Source organism: Rattus norvegicus, chromosome 4 (assembly GCF_036323735.1).
Source record: "Rattus norvegicus strain BN/NHsdMcwi chromosome 4, GRCr8, whole genome shotgun sequence".
In the NCBI taxonomy this organism is placed as follows: Eukaryota; Metazoa; Chordata; class Mammalia; order Rodentia; family Muridae; genus Rattus; species Rattus norvegicus.
This window is the reverse complement of record NC_086022.1, coordinates 155,099,719-155,118,551: the sequence shown is the minus strand read 5'-3', so window position 1 is coordinate 155,118,551 and position 18,833 is coordinate 155,099,719. Positions and strand designations below refer to the sequence as shown.

At 49.9% G+C, this 18,833-nt stretch overlaps 1 protein-coding gene across 2 annotated transcripts in view; it reads left to right on the top strand.

Annotated features, from left to right (window-relative positions):
- The window catches only part of B4galnt3 (beta-1,4-N-acetyl-galactosaminyl transferase 3), a 99,995-nt gene that overhangs the window by 62,704 nt on the left and 18,458 nt on the right, over positions 1-18,833 (top strand). For both annotated transcript variants that reach the window (XM_006237267.5, NM_001191976.2), the window contains 9 exon segments: positions 5,105-5,208; positions 6,278-6,355; positions 14,094-14,189; positions 14,582-14,672; positions 15,067-15,167; positions 15,562-15,629; positions 16,904-16,982; positions 17,127-17,193; positions 18,108-18,251. In XM_006237267.5, coding sequence (XP_006237329.1) covers positions 5,105-5,208; positions 6,278-6,355; positions 14,094-14,189; positions 14,582-14,672; positions 15,067-15,167; positions 15,562-15,629; positions 16,904-16,982; positions 17,127-17,193; positions 18,108-18,251 — 828 coding nt within the window.

Genomic DNA, 18,833 nt, shown 5'->3' with positions numbered 1-18,833 from the left:
TAGACAGACCCCAGGGCTTCTCTTTGAAATCGGCATTCATCCTGGATCTTCAGGTCTGTGGTGTCTTGTGAAAGAGGTGGAACAGGCCCTCCTAGGCTGCTGACACCTTTTCCAGAGTCCTGGGATGGCCATTCCCTCCCCTCTCAAAAGTCCTCTCCTGTAGTTTAAAGAAGGTGAAAATCTCTTCTTCTAGAGACCAGCCCCAAGGTGGGCAGCGATACTGTAAAGATGTCCATGTCCACCATGGCGCCTGCGCATCCATCCATCCCTTTTCCGACAGTTCCCCGCTCCACCTTTCCTGGTAGCAGTCTTGGGTTGCCTTCAGTCTCCCTGTTGATGCCTAGAGCTGGCAGGTTTTGGGGGTGTGGGGGTGATATGGGAGGTGGAGAGGATAAGTAACCCCCCTGTTCTACTGTTTAGCCTTTAACTGGGGGTAAACTTGAATCATCCAGTTCTTCCTGTAGTCAAGTAAAATCTGTTTCCACATGACCACGAAATAGAGTGTGGAGTGGAGAGGTGACTCAGGGCTGACACTCTCCTCAGTCGCAGAGCTGGAACAGGTTCTGTAGGTTTCCCCTGCTGTTCCCATGAAGTGATGTATGTGCATGTGCACTCACATTGTCTGTCTTTACATGGCGAAATACAGCATGGAGTGGCTACACCTTTAATCCCAGCACCTGGGAAGCAGAGGCAGGTAAATCTTTGAGTTGGCGGCCAGTTTTATCTATGTAGCAAGCTCCGGGCCAGTCATAACTACGTAGAGAGCCTGCTTCAGAAATAACAAAACAACCTAAAAACCAAAACCATGCCTCCTATCGAGGTGCTTTGCACATAGTCAGTGCTCATGAATGTAGGCTACTGTTAGTATCTTTCTCATAGCTGCTCAGGAATAAATGCAACATGCATTAACACGGAGCTTGTGAGAAGTCTGGTCGGGCACCGGCAGAGGTTTGAACACATTCTTGGGTAGTTTGCTACTGGGAGGGAGTGTACATTGTAGTCTTTATACCGACAGGGACATTTACTATCAACTTTTTGCCTCCCAAGTTGCTTGCTCTTAAATATATGTGTTTGTTTATTTTAATTGTGCTGGGGATAACACCCAGGGCCCTGTACAACACCCAGCAAGGGCTCCACACTGAGCTGGCAAGCACTTTGCATTAACTAAACTCCAGGCCCAGCCCTTAACTGTTAAGTTGGAAATGCTTCTAAGTGTTTTCAGCACCTGGGTAGAGCCGGAGCTCAAGCCTGCAATCCCACTTTGGGATCCGGGGTATCAGCGGCAGCCTCAGCAGTGAAGGGTCTTCCCCCTCTTCTGTCAGTGGCCCCGATGTCCCCATGCAAGGATATCAGAGGAAGGTCAAGGGCAATGAGTGGCAGCTCCTGCCTGCAGCACAGTGAGCGAGTGATGCTGAAGACTGAGTCTTTACCAGCACCGGGTACTTCCTGTGGATTATCTTTTCCCTGTGTGACCTTGGGCTGATCACTGAAGCATTTTAGCTGCCTTGTTTTTTCTTACTTCTTCAAGAAAGGGCGAGAGGAGGCAATAGAGTTAACATATGTTAAGAGTTTTTGAAAACACGATACCATATGTGGTCTATAGTGTCCCAGAGAGCCAGGATGATAATCTTCAGGCCTTTGAAGTCTGTATTGCCCCCAGGAGGGTGTTGGCAAAGCTCTGGCTGATAGTTAACTTGATAGCCCAGCTCTGTGAAGGCAGAGAATGAGGCCCACGGTGGTGCTTTGTCTGACACCTGAGACCTGGGTGTCTGTCTCCCAGCATAAATGTGACACCTGCTGTAGGAGGACCAAGACCTGGCAGCTGGCACTCTGGAAGGAGAGGCCTGGCCAGAAACTGGAGGAATCACTTAACAGGGGACAAGTGACAAGTGTCCGTCGTTCAATCAGCACATTCTTTAGCTCCAGTTGCTCCCAGGGGGCAAGCGATGGCTGGATATCTACTGGCAGAGGCAGAGATGAGGATCCAAATACAGTGCCTGTGCCCAGAGCCTGGCACAGAGCGTGTGCTTCGTGACCACCGGCAGGGCCATGGGGAGAGGACATACCCATTGCTATGCCTCTACCAAGTCCCCATTGCCCTGTCTGCTTACTCTCTGGTCAGTAAGCATAGAGGGGAGAGTCAGGGAGCTCCTGGCTCTGCAGTTTACACAATTCTAAAGAAGCTGGGATTCTTACCTCCTGACTCTCAAATCCAAATCCCCACCTCAGGACCTGTTAGGAGGGAGGAGACTCGTATCCAGCACTTTGTGAGTCAGACCCAGATAATTTACTGTTCACAGCAGGCCTGGCGGCTGGAGCAGAGGAGGTCTCTACTCCCAGAATCCTGGTAAAGAAAGCAAGGTTAAGGAGACGCGGTGACGAGCTCAAGGCGTTGCCACCGTGTGCGTTTGTGTGTGTGCAGTTAGATCCGTCACTCTGAAGCCCGAAGACTGTAGTCTGTTGACCAAATCTCACATCTCAGAACCACGTAGACATACCTGTGACCTATAGGTGAGGGCCTGGCTCCACTTAACCTCACTGAGTTTCCTGTCTTTTCCTCAGTGGAAATACCCTTGGCCCCAGAGAGAGCCTTCAGATGAAGAGGAATAGAACCGGTCAATTGAGACTTCTTCACTTAGTCTAGACCTGAGTTCAGTTCTGGGTACAGCAAGGAAGCCAGGGCTTTACAGCCAATTCGGCCGATGCTCTGTTACCAGGAAGAGGCATCAAGAGCATTCTAGCTAAATCAGCCTATCAGGATACTTCTGTTAGAAAGGGAGGTGTCAGGGTGGAAGCCGGAAAGATGGCTCAGCAGTTTAGAGCAATTGCTGTGCAGTCTTGAGAACAGAGTTCAAATCCCAGTGCCCACGTAATAGGCTGGGCACCTTACACATGTGCAGGGTGGGTGAGACACGAGCATTGCTAGGCTTGCTGGCTTTCAGTCTTGCTAAGAAAACATGAACTTCAAAGAAAACATGAACTTCAGGTTGATGGAGAGACCTAACCTCAAATAGGTATGGAGTGATTGAGGAGGACACTTGTGGTCTGCAAACTTGCATGCTACACACACACACACACACACACACACACACACATATGGTGGGTGTGGGGTCCACTGGTGTGTGTGTATGTTAAGATTTGTGTTTTTGTGGTTTCGTTTTGTTTTTTCTTTTTAAAGATTTATTTATTTATTATATGTAAGTACACTGTAGCTGTCTTCAGACACACCAGAAGAGGGCATCAGATCTCATTACAGATGGTTGTGAGCCACCATGTGGCTGCTGGGACTTGAACTCAGGACCTCTAGAAGAGCAGTCAGTGCTCTTAACCACTGAGCCATCTCTCCAGCCCCTGGTTATGTTTTCACTCATGTGTCTGTGCATGTATCCTTGGAGGTCAGAAGTTCCCATAACTTAAGCGTGACTGAATATCTGTCTGTGTAGTAATCCACGGCTTATATCCATAGCTAAGGCCTCTGACTCCAGGACTCCTCAAAGCTCTGCTAACAGGAGCTGCAGAAGAGAGAGTAATGAAGACAGACATTGGCCTGTGAGGGCTGCCTTCTCTAATCTCGGAAGACAAACAGATCTGTGGCTGAGAACTCCAAGCTCCTCTTTCTGTATCTGTAAGACAAGAATGATCATACCTGACCTAACTCCAGCATCTGAAAAAGCTTGGATTACAACATGCCTCTGAGATGCTTTCTAAACACCATAACCACATAAGAAAAGCAGCCTTACAACATCCCCACCCCAGTCAAGTTCCAGTGTGTGGCTCCGTGCCCCCCCTCCAAGTATCAGCACATAACGCTCCTGCACAATGTGATGTCTACGTCCTGCATGGTCCATACTGGCTATACTCTGTGGTTGATTGTTTTACAGAGACACAGTCTTACTATCTAGCCCAGGCTGGCCTTGGATTCAGCAACCCTGCCTTTGTTCCCCTAGATTTTTGGTGTGTTATAGGCATCTGACCACACTTAGCTGTTTATTCTCTGATTTCGTTTAGTTAGCTGTGTCCCTGTTGGTGCTCACACAGGGATCCCGTGACACTTGTGCCTTCTGCCAACTGGTCATTCCCAAGGGTGGATGACTGTCAAACCCCTTCTGTGTGATCCCCTGTCCCCCTCCAGGGTACTTTAGTCTGATTCCTTTGGAGAAGAGCCTGTGTTAGGCATGGACTCCAGAGCTGAAATGTAGCCCCACTCTTCAAGGGCATCTTAATAAAGCAGCCCAATGGAGAGGCCCCTGCTCGCCCAGCTTCTCATCATACCCTTGTTGCTGTTAGTTCTGTGGCCTCAGATTAGTCATTTCAGCAGCCTTGTTCCCAATTTTCTTCCCTGGAGTGAGGATGAAGTGATCTTAAAGACTGGTCTGAAAAGTCATGATTCTGATTTATGGCCTACAGTGTAAGTTTGCTTACTTTAAGCCCAACACCCCTGCCCAACCATTCTCATTATAGTCAAGAAGACATTGGCATCCAGTGAATTGTAGACTTGACCACTGGGCCCCGACTCTTCCCACCTCACCTTGCCTCTCTTTGTTTGTGTAGGAAGGCTTGCTTGCACATCAACCGTTTCTTGTTCCCTCCTTTTCACCATGGTTCTTTTTGTCTCCTCAGATTTGTGCACGATAACCAGTTCCAGGGCAGACACGAGTGTGTTGCAAATTGCCCCAGAGCAGTGTAGAACTAAATTTGTGAGACAAAGTCCTAGGCCCCCTTTCTCCTACCTCCTCCAGTTCTGGTTCTATCTAGCAACCCTAATGATCAGAGAGAAACACCCCTTACCTGTTATCCCCACCTCCCATAATTCTCTGCTGCTGCCCTAGAAATGGCCTTTGCCACCATTTCTTGACTGGGCCTTTGGTGAGAAATCACCCACCATGAGCAACTAGGTAAGAATCATGTTGTAGTGGGACCCCACGGTCCATGACGATAGCCCAGTTCACCTGGCAGAGTTCCTTCTCTGACTTAGGGAAGGCACCGGTCCTTTTCTAAGAGGAGAAGAGAAGCCACTCAACTCTTATCTCTACCTCTGTAATCTTACAGATTTATGGGCTCCTGAGTTAAGTTGGCCTTCTTCTCTTCTCCTTCCCTTCCACAGGGTACAGCAGCTGGCGAGAACTGGCCAAGGCCCTCGCCAGCAGGAACATCCCTGCCGTCGATCCGAATCTCCAATTCTACCGTCCCCAGCAGCCGAGCCTCAAGGTATGTGGCAGGCCCAGCCTGTTTTCCATGCCCTCAGTTGCTCCATGCCCTTAAGGGAAATCTTCTCTGTGGTATACATAGAGGGGAGACAGCTGGTAGAACCCCAGTCTAACCTTGAAGTTCCAGCTGAGTGCAGGTATCTATCTTGCCTTCCTCAAAGCCCCAGTGAGCCTTTTGCACCATTGTTCACGCTATCCAAATCTGAGCTGTTCCAGGCATGTGGTATCTGTCTCAGACAACACATCCTAAGCCGGGGGTATGTATGGCTTAGAGGTCGAGCTTTTGCCTAGCTTGTGTGAGGCCTTCGATTTCATCCCCACCTACGCGCACGCGCACACGCACATGCGCGCGCGCACACACACACACACACACACACACACACACACACACACACGCAGCATTCCTGCCTAGTAACCAGCATGTCCTGGAGACAGGACTGCCCCGATGACAGTACCAGATGCATGGTACTGAAAGCCAGAAGTTGTGAAGTGGACAAACGCCTTTCCCTGCAAACAGCCGGGGTGGAGTTTGTCATGAAGCATCCCCTATAGTGTTCCTCGGGTGGTAGATTAGGGAAACTGAGGCCCATTCCAGTTTGGACCCTCCTTCCCACCCCCAACCCCTGTAGCCATTGACCACAGAACAGAAATGGACCCCCAAAGCTGGTGAGACCAAAGTAACTCTGTGGACCCAGAGTCTAGGGTGCCTTTGAGGCCCTCCCGTTTGTTGAGACCAGTGACAAATCTGGATGGAACTTGGGGGTAGGAGTTAGAGGAATAAGAAGTCACAGCTCCTGCCCCAAGAGTCCATTTTTTTTCTCATGGTTGAAAAATTCAAGGAAGTGAACAGAAACAGGAGTGCATGTTGACAAGCCTGAGATTCTCCTCAGGGACGTGATGTAAATAATGAATGAGACAGTGTCCGTTAAGCTGACAAGCTTCCTTGGAGCAGGAACTGTGTCCCATGACCCCTTCTTTTCCACAGGAAGCTTCAAGGAGCCCAGAATCCTGTCCTGTCTTCAGTGTCTCAACAATATTTTCACCATGTGCATTCTTTGTTTTTCCAATAGGATCAAGGAATCGCCCGAAGTAGAAGTAGGAACAGCAGCTACTTGAAGTGGAACAAGCCCGTCCCCTGGCTCTCAGAGGTAAAGGTGTCTACTGAACAGGTCTGTGTGTGTGTGTGGGGGGTGTCTGCCTGCATGTATGTGTACCCCCTGGTTAGACCAGAAGAGACCGTTGGATCCCCTGGAACTGGAATTATAGACAGTTGTGAGCCTATGGGTCCTGGGAGTTGAACCCTGGTCCTCTGGAAGAGCAGCTAGTGCTCTTAACCATCAAGCCACCTCTCCGGCCCCTGAACCTGGTCTTTAAAGGGACTTACAGAGGAAATGGGAGCACAGATATTTGCTGCAGGCCCACTGTGTGCATGTGGCTTTTTTTTTTTTTTCTTTTTTGGGGGGAGCTGGGGACCGAACCCAGGGCCTTGCGCTTCCTAGGCAAGCGCTCTACCACTGAGCTAAATCCCCAGCCCCGCATGTGGCTGTTTTGACTCTGTTAGGTCTTATAGTGTTAACCCAACTTTCCGCTGCTAGAGCAAATGCCTGACACAATCCACTCCTGAGGAAGAAGGGAATCATCGCTCATGGTTTCAGCTCTGTTGCTTTGGGCCTCACACCGTGGTGAGAGCTAGAGGAAGGTTGTTCTAACATTGGTGTGGATCGGAAGCAAAGAAAGGGGCGGGGAGGGGCCGGTCCTAACATCCCTTTTTCCTTTAGGCTTCCTTTAGGCCCTACCTGCCCAATAGCACTACAGCCTGGGACTTATGGGCATTTTGGAGACACCGTAGATCCAAATCGGAGCGATCATTATCCTTATTTTATAGGTGGGAAAGCAGTGTCTAGGGAGGTTACGTGACTTTCATGGCTATGCCAATCCCCAGTCTTAAAGATAACAACCTCCTGAAGAATTTTTTCTCAGACTATTAAATGCCAGATATTCCAGGAAGAAAGGAATCCATTGTTTAAAAAAGATGAAAAAACAAAAAAAACAAACAAAACAAAACAGAAAAACCCAGTGTGCAGGGCAGCTGTTCTTGGAAATCCACATTAGCATATGAAAGATTCTGAGAAGTCCTGGGGAAATCAGTTTAGCTTGGTTTAGCTCAGCAGGTCCCTGAATTATTTGCCCCTGAATTGCCTTTTCCATAAATGCCTGTTAAGATTCTGAGCTACCAGTGTTCTAAAGGAACATGCGTTAGGAATCTGCTTCAGAAAGCAGTTGTTATGGGTCCAAAAATCACAACCGGGTACAGTGGCCCTCAAGCACACAGAGAGAGACACAGAAAGAGAGAGAGAGAGAGAGAGAGAGAGAGAGAGAGACAGAGACAGAGACAGAGACAGAGACAGAGACACAGAGAGAGAGACAGAGACAGAGAGAAAGACAGAGACAAAGAGAGCAAGACAGAGAGAGACAGAGACAGAGAGAACAAGAGAGAAAGAGAGACAGACGCAGAGAGAGAGACAGACACACACACAGAGAGAGAGACAGACACACACACAGAGAGAGAGACAGACACACAGAGAGAGACAGAGAGAGAGAGAAAGGGGGCGAGAGAGACAGAGACAGAGAGTGAGAGAGACAGACACAGAGAGTGAGAGAGACACAGAGAGAGACAGACACAGAGAGAGAGAACGAGAGAGAGAGAGAGAGAGAGAACGAGAGAGAGCGCAGATGAGGACGAGCTGACGGAAGTGCTGGCACATGCCTGTAATCCCAGGGCTTGGGGGATGAGGACGGAGGATTAGGAGGAGCTCAAGTTCACTCTCAATGACACAGTTGAGACAAATGTACAGCCAGCCTGGGCCATATGAGACCCTGTCTCAAAAATCAACAACAAAAAAACGTGAAAAAAGGAAAACCAGGGGCTGGGGATTTAGCTCAGTGGTAGAGCGCTTACCTAGGAAGCACAAGGCCCTGGGTTCGGTCCCCAGCTCCGGAAGAAAAAAAGAACCAAAAAAAAAAAAAAAAAAGGAAAACCACCCGCGCTACCCTGACAGTCTGAAGCCTAGGTCCCAGAGCAAGAGATCTTCAAAGCAATGGTTCCAGCACACTGTCTCCAGCAGCCTGGTGACATCACCTAGAACAACCGTACCAATGCTGTAATCCACCCTCCCACTGGACTTTTTTTTTTTTTTGTTCTTTTTTTTTTTTTTTTTTCCGGAGCTGGGGACCGAACCCAGGACCTTGCGCTTCCTAGGTAAGCTCTCTACCACTGAGCTAAATCCCCAGCCCCCACTGGACTTTTAAAAACAGGCAGTATCCCAGAGTAGAGGGGCTACCGTTGTCTCCGCCACTCTTGACCTTGTGTGGGTGGGTTGGAAATAAAACCACCCAAGCTGAAAGATCAGTCTGCAACAGGAACTACAAAGACAATAGACTGGCCCACACCACGCGGCCAAGAAAAGTAGTCGCTGCCCCAGGCTCTAAGATGAAGATTTTGGGCTCCGAACCCACTGTAAAATACAATTCCCCAGAGCACTGTGCTATTCCAGAGTTTTGGTATAAACATGTATGCAAGGTATCTTGTACATGTACGTGTTTGTTAAAAAGAAAGAGAGAGAGTACCAGTGTCCACAAGTAAAACGTATCAGGGTGGCTGGCGGTTTGTTAAGAGAGACTGCTGCTTTGCTGTGCTTTGGTGGTTTTGTCTTTTGTTTTGTTTTTTGTTTTGTTTTTTGAGACATGAAGCCTAAAGCTCCTTAGAACCTAAATTAGCTCAAGACATCCTAGACCCCACGGTGACTTCTTGCCTCAGGGTCACACAGGCTTGTGTCACCACAGTCAGCTTGTCACTGTTTTGGGGAGGGGGCAGAAGACAACTTTCAGGGCCTCTTGTGTGCTCTGGGTCTTAGTGATTGTCCTGTGTCCTCTCATCTCACAGTAGAACTTCTGGGGTTGCAGACTTGGTCCACTTCACCCAGCTTTTTACATAACTGAAGATGGAACTCAGGTTGCTGGCTTGTGGGGCAAGCGCTTTTACTGCTGAGACATCTCCCTGGCCCTTGTTACTCCTTTTTGTTGATTTTTTTTTAATTTTGTTTGTTTTTTTGAGACAGATTTCTCTGTGGATCCCTAGCTGTAGACCAGGCTGGCCTCAAAATGACAGAGGTCTACCTGATTAAAGGTTTGTGCCACCACTGCCTGACTTTGTTACTTTGTAGACATATCTTGCTGGCTCAGTCACTCAGTGGTGTGGCATTTGCCTGACAGAAACTCTTAAGTCCTTAGACGTAGTTCACGGGTTGGGGATGTAGCCCATGTACCAAGTCCCTGAGATTGGTCCCCAGCACTGCAGGAACTGGGATGGTGGCACAGACTTATAAGTTCAGCATTCAGGAGGATCAGAAGTTGAAAGTCATCCCTGGCTACATAGCGAGTTTGAAGCCAGCTTGTGCAACAGGGGACCTTGTCTCAAAAAAGGAAGAGAAAACCCTGCATCCCCAGTCAACCTCCCTATCACACTTTGTCCTACCCCTCAGCACAAAGTTGTCTACTTTCTTTATAGTTAAAAAAAATTATGTGTGTTTTGCCAAATGTATGTGTGTATACCATATGCATTCCTGGTGCCTATGGAGGCCAGAAGATGTCAGATCCCCAGATCTAGAGTTGTTTAAGTGCAGCCATGTGGGTGTCAGATTAGACCCATATCTTCTGTAAGAGCAAAGTTGTTGGGGATTTAGCTCAGTGGTAGAGTGCTTGCCTAGCAAACGCAAGGCCTTGGGTTCAGTCCTCAGCTCCGGGGGTTGGGGGTCGGGGGAAGAAGCAAAGTTGTTCTGTCCTGAATACTTCATACTTCGTAGAAATGGAATCCTGAGCTGGGCAGTGGTGATGCATGACTTTAATCCCAACAGAGGCCAGCCTGGTTCTATAAAGTGAGTTCCAGGACAGCCAGAGAGAAAAAGAGAAAAAAAACAGGAGAGAGACAGACAGAGACAGAGACAGAGAGAGCGAGAGAGTACTCATGTATCATGAAATGTGTCCCCAGGCTGGCTTCTTTCACTTATGAGGTTTGCAGGGTTCATCCACAAGGTGACAAGGCCTGCTTCATCTCTCACTGTGGCAGTGTAAGGTACCACACAGATACGCCATACTCTAAAACTTATCCAGCTGAGACAGCAAAACAGATGACACAGGTGTGTGTGTGTGTGTGTGTGTGTGTGTGTGTGTGTGTGTGTGTGTGTGTATGTGTGTGTGTGTGTGTGTGTGTGTGTGTGTGTGTGTGTGTGTGTGGCGTTTGTAACTGAGAACAGAGTGTGACGGAGTCCAAAACAACAGGGACTGACTTGGTTCTACCAAAGTGGCCTTTAGTGATGTAAGGGCCATAGGAGTTATAGATCCACTTAGATCCACTGCGAGGAACCTTCTAGACAGCAGTACCAGCTCCCTGGCCGGCAGGGCACAGCTGTCATCCACTTCACACTTTGCTAGTCTTTTTTTCTTCGCTTCCGCCTACACAGTTGCTTCTCCCTCTCTGCGCCTCTCATGGAACACTGGTTCCTAGGGGGTGGAGACAGGAAGGACTGTATTCCACGGTCCATTTATCCCTTCCCTCTGTTACACAGATTGTTGCTAACCTGGGGCCATGTTGAGTAAGGTTGCTGTGAACACTGGTGTAAAATTTGTTGTAGATTAGGCTTTCCTGTTTTCAGAACCCACATCAATCACCATTCTGTGTTTTGGCCGTCTTCACACTTTGGTCACATGGTGAGGCACACAGTACGTCAGCTCCTTATGAAACTTATGAATGGGTACGTTTCACCCACTAGGTTCCACAGAATGGGCCTCCAGCCTTCACCAAGCTCCAGAATGGCCCTTACCATTCTAGCCCCTTCATTCTGCAGGGGAGCACCCTCAAATCAAGAGTAGACCAGAGGTTAGGAGTATGGCTTGTGGGTAGTGTTGTCTCACCGGCATGAGACTCCCAGGTTCAACTTCCAGTACTATTTAAAGAGTAAAAGTGGGGAGGAGTAGATCGAGTTTTCCGAACTCTGCCCAGGAATCTGGGGTGTAGGAACCAGTGGCCTGATTGACTGTATACTGTATACTGTATACTCAGTGGCCCCAAGCTGAAGCACCCATTAGGTGTGCTGGTGTGACAGAGCAGCAGCAGCAAGCTATAGCAAGAGTCAACCAGTGCTCACAACTGAAGCAATGATCTCTCCTGTCCCTCTACAACAGCTCCAAGCACAGGTGACACCAACCAGTGTATACATTTCATGTCTTTTGATCTATCTATCTATCTATCTATCTATCTATCTATCTATCTATCTATCCATCCATCCATCCATCCATCCATCTCCATATCTATCTAGCTCCATATCTATCTATCTATCTATCTATCTATCTATCTATCTATCTATCTATCTATCTATCTCTGTATCTCTGTATCTATCCATCCATCCATCTCCCTATCTATCTATCCATCCATCCATCTATCTTCCTATCTTCCTATCTCCCTATCTCCCTATCTATCTATCTATCTATCTATCTATCTATCTATCTATCTATATTCCCACTTCCTCCCCAGTTAAGTAAACCACTGAGTTTACCCCCCCCCCCCCTTCAGCCAACTGCACAGGGAACACAGTAACCGGTACAAAGTCCTCAATGGTGGAACGGATTGCTCTGAATTCAGCCTCTACAAGCATTTGTTCATTCACATAATTCAGATGTGCTGGGACACATGGGAAGGAGCTGTTAGCTCTTCCCAGGGAAGGCACAGAGGCTCTGAGACATATTTGAGAAAACTTTTGAGGGATAAACAGGAAGGAGCCTGCCATGTGGCAAAGAAAGCAAAAGGGGCTAATGAGGAAACAGCGTTTGTACAAGCATGCAGAGTTGAGAGCCTGATGGTTTGGGGGGCAAAGGCCTGGAGTGAGATGGGGTCGGCACAGCAGGGAGGGTGTGGAGAGGGCTGGGAAGGCAGGTCAGTCGTAAAGTCATGGTGAGGTTTTATTCTGCAATGACCTGAAGTTTTTAGCTGAGTCATCAGATCAGTCCTGGAGGCAGCAGCAACACCCAGGGCAGGGGAGACAGACGCCATCATCCGCCTCCTCCTCCTGCTGGCCCAGCAGAGGTGTAAAGGAATGGAAGGCCTCAGAGAAGGCCTTACCTTCCCTGCATACCCCTTCTGCTCCCACCATCTCCACAGAGTAACTGCTATGTGTTCTTAGGGAGTCACTTCCTGAGCCCCGAAATCCTCCCTTCCAAATGAGACAATCCGACAAATACTTTCTACAGTATGGCTAATTGCGAGTTCCAAGCCATCACAACTAAAGCTCGGAGGAAGCCCTCCCCTTCCCTGGCCTTTTGCCCACACCAGGTAAAGGAGAGGGGGCGGCCGCTAAGGCCGATGTGCCAGAGTGCCACAGCTTTGCTAGTTCAAAGTCCCTAAAATGGAACAACACAAAACACAGATTCTGATGTAGTTGTAAGTCAGGGTCTGGGGAGACAGACAGTGTCCAAGGGTTCCCAAGACACCCCCACAGTCAGAGGTTGCCCACAAAAGTCTGAGGCTCAGACAAACGCTGGGTAAAGTCTACCTCAGAGAAAAGGCTAACCAATTCTCTCTTTACTCTTGGCCTGCCCTGTGGGCTTCCTGTAGCACCTCATGCTTATCCGCCAAGCTAGATTGCCTGGGTAGGAACTGTGAGAAATTGGTGTCTCCCTCCCCTCAGGTCAAAGCTGATTTCACTGCAAACCCATTCTCATGCCAAGTCTGGCATCATAGCTCCAGGCATCACACAGCTGACCACTCGGCTCTGACAACTCCCCTTGAGTTCCCCTTGAGTGCTCTGCCCTTCTGGGACCAGAGCTCTCTGACCTGGAGGTCTCCTGGGGAGGGGAGAAAAGCAGACCACTTGGAGAAGACAACTGAATCCTTTAAGCTGGACTTGAGGAATTTACCCCAAAGCAGCATAATGTCCCCATTCTTTTCCTTCCTTGGAGCCTCTCCCGTCTCCCACTACTACCCCACACACTTCCTGCATTCCTGTGAGTGATGGCTACATCCCCGGGTCCCAGGTCAGAGAGTGATAAGCTAGCCTCTGCCAGGGCAGTGCTTCTAGGAGCCTTTGAGCTGCAGGAGGCCCTGCTGCTGCACAGCTCAGAGTGGGCCCCAGATAGCACCACAGTTTGGCTCAGATGCTTTCCCCAGTCACAGGATGAAGACCACTGGGCAGATAAGGTTTCATGACAGGCAGACAGCTGCAGAGCCTTCCTCTCATGAGAAACAGGGAAGGCGTGGTAGGCAAGCTCTTGGCTGGAACCTAGCCAAGCTCCCCCCACCTCCTGTCACTTCTGCCATTTTGCCGTGGCCGTTACGCCTTGTCTGAGCGCAGGGAGGCTCCCTTTCTGCCTAGAAGGAACAAGGAGTGTGTAGTGTGCATCTATCTCGTGTGTGCATGCGTGCGTATCGCCCATCCTTAAAAGTCAGGCCACAGGGCTGGTGTTAGCTTTTCATCCCAGTGACAAGCATGCCTTCGATACCATGAACAAGAAAATGTTGTGTAGGCTCAAGGTTTCCGAGTTTAACACTAGGCCTGCTCGGGCCCTGTTCCTTTGGCTTGTAGCAGGCTTAGTATGTCATGGTGCCAAAGGACTGGTGAGTCAAAGACAAAGCAGTGGGGATCCTGTGTCCCCTTCAGGGGCACAGCCCTATAACCTAACTGCCCTCACCTCCTAAGGGTTCCACATCTTCCAGTAGCACACGGACTGGGAGCCCAGCCTTCTGTAGAATCCCTGTGTCCATCTCTCACTCTGCTCCTGGAACTATGGGTGTGGGATACTCCTAGTTACTCATTGTCCCCTCTCTGCCCCACACAGTTCCAGGGCCACGCCAACCTGCACGTGTTTGAAGACTGGTGTGGCAGCTCCATCCAACAGCTCAGGAGCAACCTGCACTTCCCGCTGTACCCCCATGTGAGTGCCTGGACCACCCTCTGTGTCTCCTGCACCTCATCTCCTCCACCTGCCTCCTTCCCTGCTCCTTCAGTCCATCGCTGGCTGTCTCATTTCCTCCACCTCTTGGGCCCTCTCGTCCTCTATTTAGAATATCTTTCCTGTCTTCTCCTTCCCTCTGAGGCTCAACGTTTCATTCAGTTCAGGCTCTCTTGATGTTTCTCCAAGGGCAGCATGTACAGATGTGCGTTTGGGCACAAGGGCAGCATGTACAGATGTGCGTTTGGGCGCTGTACAAGGTCACCATACCACACCCCTAGTTTCTCATCTGCTGTTCCTCATCTCCCTGAGCCAAACTCCAAATCCTTAAACTCCCCCTGATTCTGAGTAACAGTTCCTCTCTCTTGACATAGATCCGCACAACCCTGAGGAAGCTGGCTGTGTCCCCCAAGTGGACCAACTATGGCCTCCGCATATTTGGCTACCTACACCCTTTTACCGATGGTGAGGGAGTCCCAATGCCGCACCCTTCTTCCTGCTTCCGCCTTCCTGGGGGAGGAGGGTCCTAGAAACATACGCCTGAGCGAGGAAACACATCTACACTGAGCCCTTGCGACTCCATCATCAAGGGAGGGGAAACTGAGGTTTGGTGAACTCTCCTCCAGTTCCCCCAGACGGCTGCCCTCCCCCCTTGCAGCCTGGAACAAGCTGGTCTACATAATTGTTCTCCATCTTCATATTGCCCCCCCCCAGGACGTAGAGTCCCCTCCCCCATGCAAAGGTGGTGGGTGGGGAAAGTCACTTCGAGAGAAGGGAATCAATGCCCAGGCACCATGTAGGTGTCCGCCTTTGCGCCAAGGCCCTCTTTGATTAACCCAGACACTCTGCTGTTGCCCAGGGAAAATCCAGTTTGCCATCGCTGCTGACGACAACGCTGAATTCTGGCTGAGTCGTGATGACCAGGTCTCGGGCCTTCAGCTGCTGGCCAGTGTGGGCAAGGTAGGCTCGGCTCAACCCTGGCCTCTCATTGACCCCTGGAGGCAGACACTGATGTGGTATGGGAGTCTTGGGAGCCTCTTGACCCTTAACATCGGTGACATGAAGAAGGGACAGAATCTGTACACGCTGCCCCTCAGCTCTGCCCCACACTGGGAAGGGAATGGGAGATTCGGACAGAATGGGGGCCTGACCACGTTTTTCAGGTTCCATTGTCCCCGAGCCCAGGCCTGTGGGAAGACTCCCTTCCACCAGTGGGGGCAGAAGTGTGTTGGCCAGCCACCCTCTTTAACTCTGTCTTTCCTCCTTCCCTCTCCTCTCGCCTTTCCTCTCTCCCCTCTTCCCCATCTTCTCTCCTTTCCCTCCCTCCTCCTTCCCTCTCTCCCCACACTTCTAGACAGGAAAGGAATGGACAGCCCCTGGAGAGTTTGGGAAATTTCAGAGTCAAATTTCCAAGCCAGTGAGGTAAGTCGGGTGGGTTACCACCCACACCCTTGTGAGTCCCTCTAGTGCCAGGCCTGTAGGAATGAGAGAGCCAAGGAGGTCCCCTCCTCACCGTCTTCACCAGCTCAGTGCTCAGGGTTACTGGGCCTGAGCCTCCACATGGTCTGCCTAAACAGAAGCCATCTGCCCTGCCCTTCCGCAGTTTATAAATGTTTTTAAAACTCTTTTTTTCTTGAGTGTATTTTCACCTACACACACACACACACACACACACACACACACACACACACACACACACACACACAGGCGTGCCGTATGTGCCCTCTGAGAACAGAAGGATTATCAGATCCTCTGAAACTAGTTTTACAGATCGTTGTAAGCTGCCACATGGGTACTGGGAACCAAACCCTGGTCCTCTGCAAGAGCAGCATTCACTCCCAACTTCTAAGCTATCTCTCCAACCTCCTCAACTCCTGCCCTCACTTTAGAGGAGGCAACTGAGGCCTAGAGCTTTGTGACTGACAGAAGGCCACATAGATAGTGAGTGACATTCAAGGCTAGAAAGCGGGTCTTTTTTTCTTCCCATTTTCTCCAGACCTAGAAATGCTCGCACACATAAAGACTGCCTAGCTGTCTTGAGAGAGAGTCCCTACTGGGAGCTAGAAGTGTGACCTCTAAGTGATCCCAGGAGATTAAACCTCTTCCAGCCTACAGCAGCTGGAGTGGCATTAAGAGCTGGCCTAGGAACTTAGTCCAACTCCAGCACGCCACCTGGTGGCTTGCACAGTCACCGGCGAGGCGAGACCATATCCCGGCTTCAAGTTTCCTTGAGCAGAGCTTGTTTGCAGGGAGAGCCCGTGCTGCATGTGCCAGCACTATTGTGAGCGCTCTGAGTTCTTTCAGTGGTTTGCGTGGACCCTAAAGGCTGCCCTGGTCCAAATTACGACTCCATTGTTCACTACCTGGGCAACTTTAGGCAAACTACCCAAGATTACGGTGTCTGTAAACTGAAGAGTGTCAGTAAAAGCACTGAGTATGGCCCTGGCTGTAGGGACTGCTCACTAAGGCTTTAATCATGGGTGCGATTTCACTGGGTCTCCCAGTGAACTTGTGAACTACTTGTATTTGGCCCTTTCAAAAGGAAAGTCAAGGTTAGCTGACAGGAGTAGGTAGGGGATAGTTAAATGACAAGCACCTGGTAGGAGAAAGGGGCATCAGGGGCTTGTGGGTGGGAGAGGTGGATGGAGGTGGCTGGCTGAGGAAAAACAAGTTTCCTGTCTCCGTCTGCCCTCCAGTTTATCAGCCTCTCTCAGGTACTACTTTGAGGTGCTTCACAAGCAGAACGATGAGGGCACTGACCACGTGGAGGTCGCAGTGAGTGCCTTTATCTCTCCTGGCCCCCACTCCCCAGCCACCCCACCCCCACCCCTTCCTCACGTGCCTTTCCCACCATTCCCTTCCCCGTATCTCTTGAACATTGTCCCAGATCCAACCTCTGTGCCCTTCCTCTAATTCCAGTGGAGACGGAATGACCCTGGAGCCATGTTCACCATCATTGACTCCCCCTACTTATCTCTCTTTACCAGTGAGTAGGCTCGGCCTGCCCAGAGGCACGGGGGGCTCCACTGGGGAGAGTGTGGTCCATGGTGAGGTCAGAGGGGTGGGAATAAAGTTAAGATGCGTAGAACAGGGGCTGGGGATTTAGCTCAGTGGTAGAGCGCTTACCTAGGAAGCGCAAGGCCCTGGGTTCGGTCCCCAGCTCCGAAAAAAAAGAACCAAAAAAAAAAAAAGATGTGTAGAACGGGGGAGAGTAAGAGCCTGGGGGACTTTACTTAAGAAAGGGTTAGATAGCCAGAACACCTGGTGGATGGTGGTGTCACACGCCTTTAATCCCAGCACTCAGGAGGCAGAGGCAGGCAGAACTCTGTGAGTTCCAGGCCAGCCTGGTCTATAGACAGAGTCTGATCCCCAGTCTCGGCTGTGATAAAGATTGCATTTAGTAGGGAGTGCGGACAAAGGGTCCCCAAGCAGTGGATGTTCACATGACATTGACAGGTGGCGTAAGAGACTCTGCTCACCCTAGAGGATGGAACTAGATTGGGTGGTAACATCTTTCCCTCTTACCAGAGAAGCCTTAAGTTCAAACCCCAGCACTGCCAGGAATACCCAGGAAGTTCTGTATAGGTGTAGGCTAAGTGAAGTTAAATAGTGTGGCTGAGTATAGGTTTCTGTCAGGTCAACAGTAAAGCATTTTGAGAAAGAGGTATCTTTTTCTAGTCTATACAAAATCATGATGTGAGCTGGCTATGGGGCAGAACAGGCTCAAAGGGTGCTGGCTAAAGCCACAAGTTACAGGGCGTCTGAGGGCAGGGGCCCAGGCATAGCCTGGGCTTTAACTGCAGGAATACAGAAGTTGTGCTTGAGCCACTTGCCCCACAAAGTATGCCTGGTTCTGTCAGAACCTACAGCTTCCTTCTGTTCTCTCCTCTCTGAACACAGATGAAACCATCTTAAGGATGGATGAGGTAGGCCATATCCCGCAGACAGCAGCCAGCCACGTGGGCTCCCCCAACTCTCCTCCCCAGGATGAGCAGCCCCCTGCTGACATGCTTCGACCTGACCCTCGGGACACCCTCTATCGAGGTAAGTCTGATCACCACATCAAGGCTCTCTGTGTTAATGGACAGGACTCAGGAGACCCGAAGTCACAAAATCCTTCCCCCTTTGAAGTGTAAAACAGCATAGATACCAAAAATATAAGAGCATTTATGTCCAATTCTGTGATTCTACAAACCGTTATAGAGTAGACATTTGTCTAATCACCACCCAAGACCAAAAATGGAATTAGAATTCAGAGCCCCTCATGAATTCCTCCCCCGCCACAAATGTCAGAGTCTCTTTATGAATCCCAACTCTTTTTCTGCTTGCTTTTCAAGACAAGGTTTCTCTGTGTCCTGGAACTCTGTAGACCAGGCTGGCCTCAAACTCACAGAGATGGCCTGTCTCAGTTTGAGGGCCAGGATTAAAGGCACCAACGCCCCCTGGCCTTGGATCCCACCAACTCTTATCATTCAGCGAAGAATCTGGTAGTCTCTTGCTTTGATGCTGAGGACTGAATCTGGGACACTGAGCTGAGTGTGCGCTCTACCACTGAGCCAAGTCCCCAGCTGGTCATGCTTACATTTTAAAAGCTGACAGTGCGCCCCATTTTTCCCCTTTAAAACA